At 39.2% G+C, this 12,683-nt stretch overlaps 1 protein-coding gene across 2 annotated transcripts; it reads right to left on the bottom strand.

The window, feature by feature from the left end:
* Positions 1 to 1,206: 1,206 nt before the first annotated feature.
* atp1b2b (ATPase Na+/K+ transporting subunit beta 2b) lies at positions 1,207 to 12,396 on the bottom strand. 2 transcript variants are annotated; one of them, XM_087807387.1, is made up of 8 exons: positions 12,109 to 12,396; positions 7,051 to 7,179; positions 6,868 to 6,975; positions 6,073 to 6,278; positions 5,823 to 5,882; positions 5,711 to 5,737; positions 4,819 to 4,914; positions 1,207 to 4,382 (listed from the first exon to the last, which is right to left on the bottom strand). In XM_087807387.1, the coding sequence occupies exons 1-8, from the start codon at positions 12,197 to 12,199 to the stop codon at positions 4,215 to 4,217; spliced, it is 885 nt and encodes a 294-aa protein (XP_087663513.1). In that variant the 5' UTR covers positions 12,200 to 12,396; the 3' UTR covers positions 1,207 to 4,214. The 2 variants fall into 2 exon arrangements, with proteins under 2 accessions (XP_087663513.1, XP_087663514.1); XM_087807388.1 differs by lacking the exon at positions 5,711 to 5,737 and having other exon boundaries at positions 12,109 to 12,395.
* Between the last annotated feature and the right edge of the window lie 287 nt (positions 12,397 to 12,683).

The following is a 12,683-nucleotide window of genomic DNA, read 5'->3' as shown; positions in this document are numbered from 1 at the left end:
AGACACATGGGAGTGTTGTAGAGTGTGAAAAAAATGAAAAGCTAATTGTAGCGCATAATAAAATGGTATAATCCGCAGTGACAAACAGATTCAAATGAGCAATGAAATAACCTCATTAATCAGAATATGTTAAACAGTTATTTGTTTTAAAAACAATGTTAATTCTGGATCATTCAACAAGAAAATCGTTTTATTTAAATCCTCTATATATTTGGATGTGGCGTGATTAATGAACAGTACATGTACTCTATGGTATAATGTTAAGAGGTTGTGGATTAGACGGGATTATAATTTCCAGGGAGAAGCGCTGGTAATTGGCGGTGACCGTCGCTTGTCTTTATTAGACTATTTTAAACCCACAAATACCTCTAATGCTGCGTAATCCCGCCTCTCTTTCTCAGAAGCTCTGGACCAGTGTTGAGTCTCAACATCTGAAACGGTTGTAAAAGACACAGAGACCATCTTCAGAAATTTGTGCACGGATGAGATTCACACGGAACATGTTCCTATTTATGCTCAGCAGAGAAGCTGCAGTCTGTGACCTTTGACCCACAGTTATGTGTGTAGGTGGGGAAATATTCTGCCGGTTTCTCGTACACATTTCCATCTTCTGTTGCAGTGTGAAGCGCACAATCTCTCATTTTACTTGGTAACACACACACACAGAATGTGTAGGAGTGAGTGTGTAGGATTGTGTGTTTGATGTCGTCATGAGTAATGGCATGTTGGAGTGAGTGTTTCAGAGAGTACATGTTTTAGCAGGTTTATGAAGGTGTGAGCATGTGTAAGAGAGAAAGATAAAGAACTGGTTATGTCATTTTGACGCGAGTGTGTGGGTTTACTGATTACTGGTCTCTGCACTATTTTCCTTTGTGTTGAACAACTGTTCTAATGAAACGTCACATCATTTTTAAACTGATGGCGCCACCTACTGACCATTAAACAACATGAAACTGCTTCATGAAGCTTCATCAGACCATCACTAGTGAGCAGATTGAATTCAGGAATGCAACCAAGTAATGTTTGTGACTTTTGTAAATGAAAATGTTGTTTAATATTGCGCTTTTTTATGGTAACAATACACTGATGTCTTTGAAAAGCGTGATTTGAGTCGGTAAGTCACATGATTGGTCTTGTCAATTTCAATGTCAGTAAGTGATTGTTTCAAGACCTCTTCATCAAAACAATGGTCACACAAACAACGTGCGGGTTTCCTTAAATGACATTTATTATGTTCTATCTTTGCAGTAAACATGAGCAAAAATATACAATCAGAGCAAACATAAAGACGCAGAGTCGAGTTTCATCCATTTGGGCAGTGAAATGAAAAATTGTTCCTTCAAGGCAGAAGAATTGTCTGACGTGGAAGTAATAAAGGGCTTGTTGCTTTCTTGATTCTATTAAGGATCTGTGACATGATTTTCAACCAAGACATCGTCGTTCGATTCAATCCAATTTTGGTCTACTATTACGAATGGATCAATTGGCGCGGAATTCTTCTTGTTCTGTCATAAAGGGGATCGGAGTGCAGCATGGAACTAGATTTCAATTCACTCCCAAATATTGTACAATTATTAAGCATTCGAATTCCGACTAAATGAATGGTTCCAACATCCTGTCACGGACCCTTTAATTCTTAAATGTGGGCTTCTTTGTAATCTCTCTCATGACTTCCCTTCTACAAAAAAATATCAATAAAGTCTTTCTAAATCAATTCCAGCGTCTCCAGTTTTATGATACGACCTACACTAAGCTAGTACATTCTCAGCTCTTTACAACAAAATAGCAATAAAAATACTCTTTAAATCGACAAAACAAGGTTGTTTTCATCAGAATAATGCAGAAAATTCTGCCTCTCCAAGGATTGTTTAAATCACGCAGCCACACAAGGAAATAAATATATTGCTTTTTGAGGACTATCTCCGGATGTACTGAGACAGGAAATAACATTCTGTGACACTGGGGGAACATTTCGCTTCTGTCCACCAGGAGGCACTGTTATGTCAAAGTGGAGCAACTTGTGCGTATTATTTAATTATGTAAGATACTTCTTTACAGCTTCTGCACTGATCTGATCACACACGAATGAAGATCTTTGGTTGAAGAAAATAATCCTGGTCAGGTGGTCGAGCCAAACACATGAGAAAATGATGAAGGTCGAACAGAAGGCTCTCAATTCAAGACACAAGGAGGAAGAGCGACGTAGTCGTGTCAAGAAGTTCAGCGTGGATTAGCCCAAAAGATTAAGAGATTAGAGTGAAATTAAGTAAGTGTCAGGGGGAATGTCACAGGAGAAATCCCGACCATGAGATGACTGAAGCAAGAATACGGAGGAAAGGATGCAACTATTCATAAATAAAGTCTGATATTTATTAAAAAATATTAACATCTTTTAAGTGGTTGAACGTACAATTGATCAAATTTCTTAGCCATTTATTATTGTGGGAATCTTAAGACGAATTAGAGACAATATATGAATGTTATTTATCAAATTATTTTACTATTAGTGAGACCACAATAAGATAAACAGATGCTTCAGTGTGTCACTGTCTGCAGCGCGGTTGCCATAGTAACAGACACACATTCTCATCCTCCTGTTTTTGTCACAGTGGCAATCTCAGCTGTGACACCACTTGAACAGGGGAAGAAGAAACTAAAACTAAGAAATAGTAATATGCATGGTAAGACTCAAGGTTTATCCACAAATTCAACAAAAAAAAGAAGCACCCGAGTGCACATTGATACAAAAATCATATATTTCTTATTTGAAATAGAAACATTTAAAAGGAAAGTATATATGATTTAAACTTGTTAAAATGGATTTAACTGCTGAGATAATGTATGAGACTGTTTATAATGTATTATACGGTTTTTTAATAAATTTTACTTGTTTTTTTTTTCTCCAAATAACTGCACTTATATATTCACTTTTTAAATACATTTTAGTTGTTTTTTTTAATATATATACCAAATTAAGCTCATCAGCTTTAAATCCAGTCCCTTTTATTACTCTCAACCATCTACATTTGAAACTAAAGGGTTTAAACAAAACAAGGATGTAAATTGATGTGTATTGCACGATCCATGCAACTTCCCGACCTACATTTGATGATTAATGAAGTGAGCACACACACACACATGCACACACACACACACACACACACAATTCAAGTATCCTTCATATGTTCAGTTATACAACTACTCTTGAGGTTCCTTAAAGAACGTTAAATGCAGGTCCCTCGACTTAATAATTGGTTCTTAATTTATTAAAATTTGGTTCTGAATGAAAATTTGGAGCCTGAACAATGCGTAACCCAAACCTTAGGAAAATAATAGGAACCCGCCCGGTCCATTCCAGTACATTCAAGCCACCCCAACAACATGGAGAGCCATCCGCTCTGTGGTGCTACACCACTGTTCAGAACCCAAGACATCATCAGAACACTAGCTTTTACGCTGCTTAGATTGAATGACAAAATAAAGGACTTTAAAGCTATACTTCTATACTTCTCACTGAAATACAAATAAACATATATTTGTCATAAAAAGGATTTAATCTCAATTTGTCTAAACAAAAAAAGGTATGAACGTAAATAACTTTTAAATGATGTCATGCATTCAAAGTCTAATTGATCTCCTTAATCATTTTTAACTACACCCTGCCGGTTCCTCCTGGTGGTCAGTGTTGGTAGGACTCCGGGGCCCCCGTCCCTCACAGCACGGTAAAGACGATACACACATGCAAAAATGGCGTCACCTCTGCATTCATCCATTGCGATATAAATCCGATTATTCTTTTCAAGTGCAAGAAAACGGGCGTAATGCTTGTATTCGGTTACGTCGTAGATAAGTACGGTTAGTAAAACACGTAGTGTGTGTCGAGGCGGCGGAGAGGGGGGCGGGGGGGGTCGGGTAGGGGGGCACAGCAATTAAATATGTCGCGGATCCTTGCAAACTTCGAACACACGTTTACGTCCGTCATATGTCCCCTAGTTGGTCATGCAGTATAAATAGATATCACCTCAAACTAATATACAGAAAAAAACATTTGTCCCAAAGACAAAATCAATCACAGGATTAGCACCCTCAACCTCATAACCGCCTCCTCTTAGCAAACCGTTTCCCCACCCCCTGGTGTGGGGGGGGTGGGGGGGGGATTGTAAACATGTCGGGTGGGAATTCTGCCATCGGTTTCTGCCGCAGTAAAGGAAGAGCTATTCTATTGAGTTGATCCTCAGCTTGAAGGAAACTCGGCCCGCCCACTTGTCCCTTTCGCTGCCGAGGGGGATGTTGTTGGCGTTGATCTTGCACTCGATGTTGATGTCTTCGTTCTGAGTGATGTTGAGGAACTTGATGGCGACCAAAGGCTGAGAGTAGTTCACCTGCAAAACAGCGCTTTGGTCAGAACTGAGGAGAAACAGAATGCTACTATGTTGGCAGTTAGCTTTGTTTTTTTGGCTCTATCGAACAAGGGGCCAACATTTTTGACAAATAAAAGGCTAATTTTAACATACCTCATCGCTCTGGTTAGTTTAAGTTTTTGGTGCCCTTTAAGTTAGCGACTCGTAGGTATTTTCTCAAATTTCTTCATTGGTATTATATGTGGCAATACATTCTCAGAATACATTTGACTTACTTTGCCAGATTTAGTTACCTGTTATTATATATATAAAATATAGAAAAGTGCTTTTATTGCACTTTAACATTACATTTCTAACAAAGGAATGTGTTAAAATCACATCTGACCTTTGTTTTTTCCAAGCTAGCATTTTTGCTCCAGTGCTAGTTTGATTTATTTTGAGTACTCTAAAATCTTACCTGAGCTTTCTTGCCATAGTAAGGGTAGTACATGAGGTTGAAGGTGCCATTAGGAGGGAAGTAGAGCATCTCTCCAATCTTGTCGGTGTCTTCCCTCTGTGGGTGAAAAAAAAGTCAGAAAGCGAAGAATTGTACCGATGCTAACTACCCGTATGAAGGGAATGGATTGAAGGAAAAACTAAATTGGGGGGAAGCTTACAATCACCAATGACCCATTTATCATCAGTTTATTTAAATATATCTATAACATATATATATAATATATATTTACAATCTAGAAGAAATACTCCATGATTATGAAGCTAATAATGCTAAGAAAGTTTATTAGATAAACATTTGCTTGGTGGACGCCATTGTAGTTGTGCAGTAGGAGACAAAGTATCTACCTAGTAAAGGTTGTTTTGTGTACTTTATTAATTCACTTAAAAGCAGTGAGAGTGCAGAGATCTTGCAAGCTGCTTTTTTAAGTACACATTTAGATTTCTATTTCAACAAAATTCTCAGAAAATTATATATATATTTCTTTTAAACATTTGAGACACCAATAAAAAAACAATGACCTCAGCGGGTGGCAGTAGTTTCTCGGGACACAAATAGTAGAAGCGAAGAAGATGACGGTTCAGTAATTATAAATATTAATGTAATTGAATCAGAAGTTGTCCTGCTTTATGCTAGTTTTCTTTAGTCATTAGCCTAAAAAAGTTAAGTTAAGAAATTGTTCAATTAAGAAAGCTATATGCTCACACACTACATGATTCCATCTATTCTAACTATTTTATCTCCAATCATTTGTAGGAATCAAAGTAATTTAAAGTATTTAAAAACTCAAAAGGAACTTTAACAACTATAACTATTTCTACGCCTGGACTCTACTTCAATTTCTGTATCTTACCCATTCGTTTTGGCCAACTTTGTACCTCTGAATGATGGATGGAGAAGATGGAGATGAAACATGCAGCAGAGACACACTGGAGATGAGAATAGAGAAAGAAAACGATGCTGACCTTTGCCCCACAGGTGACGTACGGCGCCTTCCCCTCCACAGCCGGCAGCATCCCGATCACCTGCTCAACAAACACACAATTTGACACAAATATGAGTCCATAAATGTCTCCTTAAACAATTTGTCTAATTGAATCCATTATTTTTCCGCCGCTGCACGTGTTTCAAGCTTATTTATATTGTTTCATATTTCTCTCTCACGGACTCCTCGTCTCCTAGCAACAGCATCCCGTCTCTCGTTGGCTCTCATACCCGATTCAGCTTGATGATGATGCAGGGACGGCCGTCGTGGTAACCATAGTAACGGTCGCCGATGCCAGAGCAAGCGTCCAGGATGGTGCGGTTGAACTGGCACGAGCGCTTGGGGTTGTTCTTCACGTCGCCGCTGTCCTCCTGCACAAAGTACTGGTCCGAAACGCAGTGGTCGTTCTTCTGGACCTGAACGGTCTCGTTGTAGGCTGGAGGGGGGAGGAGGGGGAGAGGAGGGAGGAGCGGGGGAGGGGAAGTTACTGTACTTGTAGAAGCATGTTCATAAAATGCATATTTAAAGGTTAAATTATATTTTAAATGGGAGTTAATTGTAAATAAATGGTGAAAGCAGTTTACATAAATAATAAAATAAAATAAAAATAAGAACACAGATTATGTCTAAAATATTTGAACATTATTTTTTATTATACAAAATGATAGACATGTATCAATTTTAATAAAAGTGTATTTATTTTCAAATTATAAATCTATTGTTAACATTAAATTTATTATGAACAAACAATATTTTATATTCTTTTGTATTTTCTCTACCACAAAAGCTTTTATTTCAAGTAAGTAAGTGAAAATAATATTTAATATATATAAATATATATATTATTTAACATATAGAAATCGCTATATACTTGATAAAAAAACGATTCATATTTTAAGAGGTATTTTAACACTATTTTTAATCAATTAAAAATGTATCTCAAAGTGTTCTTTGTATTGTTTTATTCTGAGATATTGGGCTCCTAAGGATGATGTCATGTCCTCCAGACTGAGCTCCATACTCACGTTCCAGGAACCTGTCCAGCGCCTGAGCGTACATGTCCCAGCTCTCGGTTTTATGAATGTCGTAAGTGATCTCTAGGGCTTCGTCTGCTTTAGGTCTGATCACCATTCCTGCCGCCAGATGAGGAAGAGAGAAAGAGTCAAGTACTGAAGCGTGTTGTTTGGGCCGGTTACCCTCGGGGTTACCTGGCGTGGTGAGGCGGTCCTGCCAGGTGGGCTTGTGCTCCTCCAGGGTCTGCAGCATCACGTACATGGTGAGGGCAAACAGTCCGGCCAGGAAGATGTAGAAGACGAGATAGAAAAGGAGGATCAGACCTGCGGAGGAGAAAAGGGGTCAGAGGTGAGACAGGATGAAAGGTCACAAGAGTCTTAAAAGCGACAACTTGAAGCTTCACTCGAAGAATGGTTGCTTGAGCTCGAAAAGAGCAACTGCTTTTTCATGGATAATTGTCGTCTTATTTAACAGTCACAATAGCAGATCGTATAAAGGACAGAGCAGATCTCTCAGTGAGGGAAATACTCCAGGCAATTAAATTCATTATCCAGTACCAATGGGTGAAACTACAGAAGGTGAACAAGGGCCTCCTGGAGATCAGGTCACAGGTTAAGTGATTGAACTTCTGGTGATTGACTTTATGCTTCAATTACCAAATGCGCTGGAACTAAGGACTCAGCAAAAGAGTCAACAGAAGACTTGTACCAATTTAACTGCTGAATTTTTTTCACTTTACTATACACAACACTATTCTGTGTATTGACAAAATATAATATTTTAGAACTAAAGGGCAAATGACTGATAGAGAGATGATAAAAACGTGTTAAAATCATTAAACCATTTGTTTTTTGTCATGCTAGCATGCTATTTTATAATATATAATATAATAATAATACGTATTTATCATGAATCAAAACTTTTTTTTAATGGGAAGATGTGAAAAAACTCAACTCGAAAGTAAAGCTAAAAATAGCCAAGGCACAGTGACATTTTAAATAGGGTTAGAAATACAAAATCAAATCTTCTATGATTATTTCCAGGTGTTAGTGAAGGCATCAGAAATAAAGGTATGGCCTCTCATCTGTCATCATCCTTCATCCTCTGAACGTCAACATTTCAACTCACTGATTCCCAGAGGTCCACACCTTGAGCAATACACTACGACCTATAAATAACCTTCAAATCCCCCCTCCCTTCAAATCAACCTTCAACACCTGAGGCCCGGTGGGGAAGCAGCTGAGCTTCCTGACCTGCTGCCCCCGTGTCAGCATCAGGCCGGCTCACACACACATGCTTGATTGGAATCTATAAGAAAATGTCACACACAGCTGCTGCACTTCTTCTTTATTCTGATGAGCTGCAGTCTTTCTCTGCAATGTCTTCAGAATAATTGCAGCAGCAGGCACACGGAGTCGGGGAGAACTCACATAGAGTTGAGGGCATCAAACGAAAGTAATTTTGTTAAAGTAGTCGTAGCTTATTTAGATACATAAATGTTTTTTCATATTTCAATTTGTATGTAAAATCTAAAAAAAAATATTCCCATAATGCACAGCAACAGTTCAAATTATGATGTTTTAACAATTATTTTTTCAGTTTTGCTAATAATCTCTTCCATATAATTCAAATCTCAACATGTGCAAATATACCATTAATATATAAGCAAATATTTGTTCAATTAAAAGGTTTTAATTGGTTTTAAAAATGTAATTACTATTCATGTATTCTCTGTTGCAGACGAAGAGAGTTCAGCTCAGATTTGTCCATGTATGATGCTAGTGGCAGCGCTAATGTATGTAGCGTGATAATTGTTATAATTACTCATTTTATTGTTAATAATTATGGGGTGTTGCACAAGGCTTAGTTATAACTTGTCACCACATTTCAAATGCGTGTTCAATATTTTATTTCTAGGTCAAATGCTGCAACATAACATGATAGACTATAATGTAGCATGTATGCTATCATTTATCACTATGGCACTATTATTCTCGATGGTATTTAAATAAACTCAGTACCCTGAAGATGATTGGTTTTAAAATACTCTGTGGAATCATAGTGGTGTTTCAAATAAGCTAACAGTAGCTATGGTACACCAATGCTAATTCAATCAAGATAAATTGACATTAGCATAAAAATGATAAATTTTTAAAAATTCAAGTGGAAGTCAGAAAAATGTAAAGGGAAATAAGTGAACAGATAAATATGTGAAAGTTAATTTAGCAAACGAAAGGAATAAAACTATCATATACACTAACACTGGTCTGCAGGTGTACCGGGTCACTGCAGGTTGGCGTCCCCCCTACCTCCTGGAGGGTCTAAGGTTCAGAGCCCACACGGGCTCGGTTCAGCCAAGCTTCTCTCTTTCAGCTTCACAGACAGCAGTTGAAAGAGAAGAACAAAAGCGCAGACGAACAATGACAGCAGGAGGTGTCTGCTTTCTTTCACCGCTAATGAGAAGGTCGTCCACGCTCACTCGGATCTCAATTTGAATCTTAATAATTTGAAGACAGTTGATCATACGGCATCTCTATACTTTACTTGTTTATTGTAGTTTTGGGTCATGCATAAACAACTATTTATATATAATGGAAAACAGAACAAAATAAGATTCAATTTAGAGGAACTGGACAAGGTGGTTGTAATAGAAAATGAACAAATAGCTAGTTATTGAATGCATTATCAGAATCATTAAAGTCATTAGTTAAAGTCATTGGTTAAAAATTGAAATCAGATGGACTTGTGCAGTAGGGGCCTTGGCGTCCAGCTCCATCTATATAAGTAGCCGACTACACCTTTGGCACCGTACACAGACACACCCAGAAACAGACCATCACTGCTTAAATCCACTTGTTCATTGTCTCACCAGTGCACTCAAATTTGGCGGTCTCCCCAAGTTACATTTAGGGAGGGGTTCAGGAAATGTTCTGTAGCTAAAGTAAGTCATAACCTGCAGTATGATGAATTTATGCAACCATGGGCGCAAAATCATAAAAAAGTATAAATAAGCGCACATTATAGATTATCTTTGCCATTTCCCAACGAACGATTGATTCTCCCAGGTGGTGTTAGACTACCTCCGTAGCATCAGTGTCCCAGGGGGCGACTGACAATAGCATTGAATGAAGGTACGACATTTATAATTATTACAGATTGTCTGTAAATTGGATGATACCAGTTGAGCTGACTGCAGGTAATGAAAGTGTGGAATTTTCAAGGTTATGCTTAAAAGCAGTGGACAAAAAGTGGCTCATACTTTTTCCGTCTTCTTACTTCTTCTCTGGTATAATGCATCACCAGATTAATCCAACAACCCAACATCGACTTGGGCGTGACTTGGAAAATAAGATGCATTTTGTTTTGTTGATGAGGCCTCATGAAACAGCAGATGAGGCATCATGATACACTCTATTCATCTTGAAAGGCCACTAGATGGCACTCTCAGTTTCAGAATGATTCCAGTTTTCATTGCATTATACTTTAAAACAGTGGGTGCCATCTAGTGGCCTTTCAAGACTGTGTATCACGATACTGTATCATGACACAGTTTCTTCACTAAACAGCTGTATTATAAGGCATCATCAACCCATCACTAATCATTATGCATTGATCTTCTGCAGAAGTAATTATACTAACTTGATCGTTAACTATGGAAAAGTTACAAATATAATTTTTCATAAACAATATTATGCTTCTTTTTCGTCACTTGGTCGCTAGTTATCTTGTGAGTTAAACGATATTGTGATTTGGTTTCCACAATTTTTGTTACAGTATTTGTCACCGCACTGTGGGATGCTGCAGTGGCGACCCAGTCGATGGACATTACCACATATATTTAAATGGAGGCATTTTGGCTAGGGCCGCAGTGGGTGCAGGTTTTTGTTCCAACGGATCGAGCATGCACAGTTTAACCAATGAGGTTTAAGCTAAAACAAGCAACATCAGACTGACAGTCATCTGATCTGATCTGATTGGTCAAAAGGTGTCCTCTTGATTGGTTGGAAAAGAAACCCACTGCGGCCCTTGAGGACCGAGTTTGCCCACCCCTGGTCTAAACAGTTATCAAGGGTAATTGATTGATGAATAAGTGTCAATTTTTTGTCACTAATCCAGAATGTTTTATTTGGGATTTAATTAGCATCCAGCATTTACAGCTAAATGCAATTCAGTTAAATGGAACAGTTACAGAAACTCTTCAGACTACAGGTAAAATAGATTGAACTGCAGAAGTCCTTTCAGCCGCATCTCTCCGTCCCACCAGGATGAGCTACGTGATGTTCTAGAGGAGCGCAGCATGTTATCTAAGATGATGCCATCCATCAAAGCGCCACCCAAAAAGCAGACCAGGAAGTGTTCCGTTTGATCCACAGAGAAGCGTTTGATGCTTGAAGCTGGCTCTTGTAATTAAAACATCAAACAACCGAGGGGGCCTTCATCGCCAGACAAGAAATAAAGCTAAGTTTAGTACATTGTAGCTAGCTACCGAAATAGCCCTATTAGTAAGCCTTAAAAGAACAGAGCTTTTAAAGGCCACCAGACCTCGGAGCACCTTGGACAGACTGATCTGGATTAACCCACACACTGCAGGAGGATTTCTATAACTGTAGTTCCCGTCTCTGATTCCCGTCTCAGTTGTCGTCCATTCATCCCCCACTTCAAAACTTTATTATAATAACTGAACATCACGCAGAATGGAGAGAAATGAATTGAAAGTCCAGATCGCCTGTCGGCCAATGAAGTCATTAGATTAGGATTAAGCCCCCTCACTGGTTTACTCACTCTGGGAGGGGGGCAGAGTCGGAGGTGATAGAAATAGCATTTGGTCGTCGGCTTTACCCAGATTAAAATGCTCCAATGTCATTAGAACGGAGCCATATGTGCCTATCGCTTCATGGTTCTTCCAATAAATCAACCAGAACACATACTTTTGGAAAGTCGGTGACATCATCAAACCCTTTTTTTTTTTTTTTTCATTTCCCCAGCGTGGACGAGCAACAAGAGTGGAACCTGTTTCAGCACTGCAGCGGTAATCTGGATAATTCTTGTGTCAAATAATGCCTCCACCCTTATGCTGAGCGCATTGCGCAAGGGCAGGAAATTAATAAATAAAGAGCAAATTGAAAGGTAGATTTGAGGATTCTGTCAGGGAGAGTTTTCGCTTTCAGCACCAGCGGCGAGTGGACAGCGACAGGAGAAACGTCCTCCTGGCACCTTTGGAATGAATAAGTGCTGCATTGCTCTGCACTCACCCCAGCTGCTCGCCGTCCTGCCCAGGAACTCCCTCGTCCTCGGGTTCCAAATATACTCCTTCCATTCGCTCTTTTCTCCGTCCTTTGCCATCTTCTCGTAAAAAGTTGAGCTTCAAAAAAAAGTCTTACAGAAGTGATCAGAGAGGGTCGAGAGAGAGGGAGGGAGGGGGGCAATTAAAGCAGCTCAGGGGAAACAGCTGAGCATGAGAGGAAGAGCAGGAGAACGGCTGTCAGATGGAGAGCAGAGACTGTGGAAACTGTCCTCCCCCAGTTCTCCACTGCATGCCGCAGAGTTTTGATGAGTGGTGCAGAAATCTAGTGATACTGCGGTAAAGCACTCCCCCCTCCTTCTCTCTCCACCCGGCACCCCCCGCCCTCAGCAAACACTCCCTCCCCCTTCAGCTCCGGCGTCCGTCCAATCAACTCCTTCAATTCTACCTCTGTGGGGAGAAACACAAACCGGCCTCCCATTGGCTAGAGAGGAGTCACGTGACCAAGTTGGATTTATAAGAGTCTTTCCATCTTAAATGAATAATATTGTCATCTGAGGGGGTTCATGAATATAAAAGAGGGAT

This window comes from Callionymus lyra, chromosome 14 (assembly GCF_982586985.1).
Source record: "Callionymus lyra chromosome 14, fCalLyr1.hap1.1, whole genome shotgun sequence".
Taxonomy (NCBI): domain Eukaryota; kingdom Metazoa; phylum Chordata; class Actinopteri; order Syngnathiformes; family Callionymidae; genus Callionymus; species Callionymus lyra.
The sequence above is the reverse complement of the archived record's forward strand: the minus strand, read 5'-3'. Positions and strand labels throughout refer to the sequence as shown.

Bases quoted from the DNA above. Each gene is read 5' to 3' on its own strand.
- atp1b2b (XM_087807387.1), bottom strand. From the start codon at position 12,199: ATGGCAAAGGACGGAGAAAAGAGCGAATGGAAGGAGTATATTTGGAAC. The intron at 6,279-6,867 runs GTGAGTATGGAG...TCCCCCCTCCAG, and splicing joins GCTGGACAGGTTCCTGGAAC to CCTACAACGAGACCGTTCAG. The intron at 5,883-6,072 runs GTATGAGAGCCA...TTTGTTGAGCAG, and splicing joins TCATCATCAAGCTGAATCGG to GTGATCGGGATGCTGCCGGC.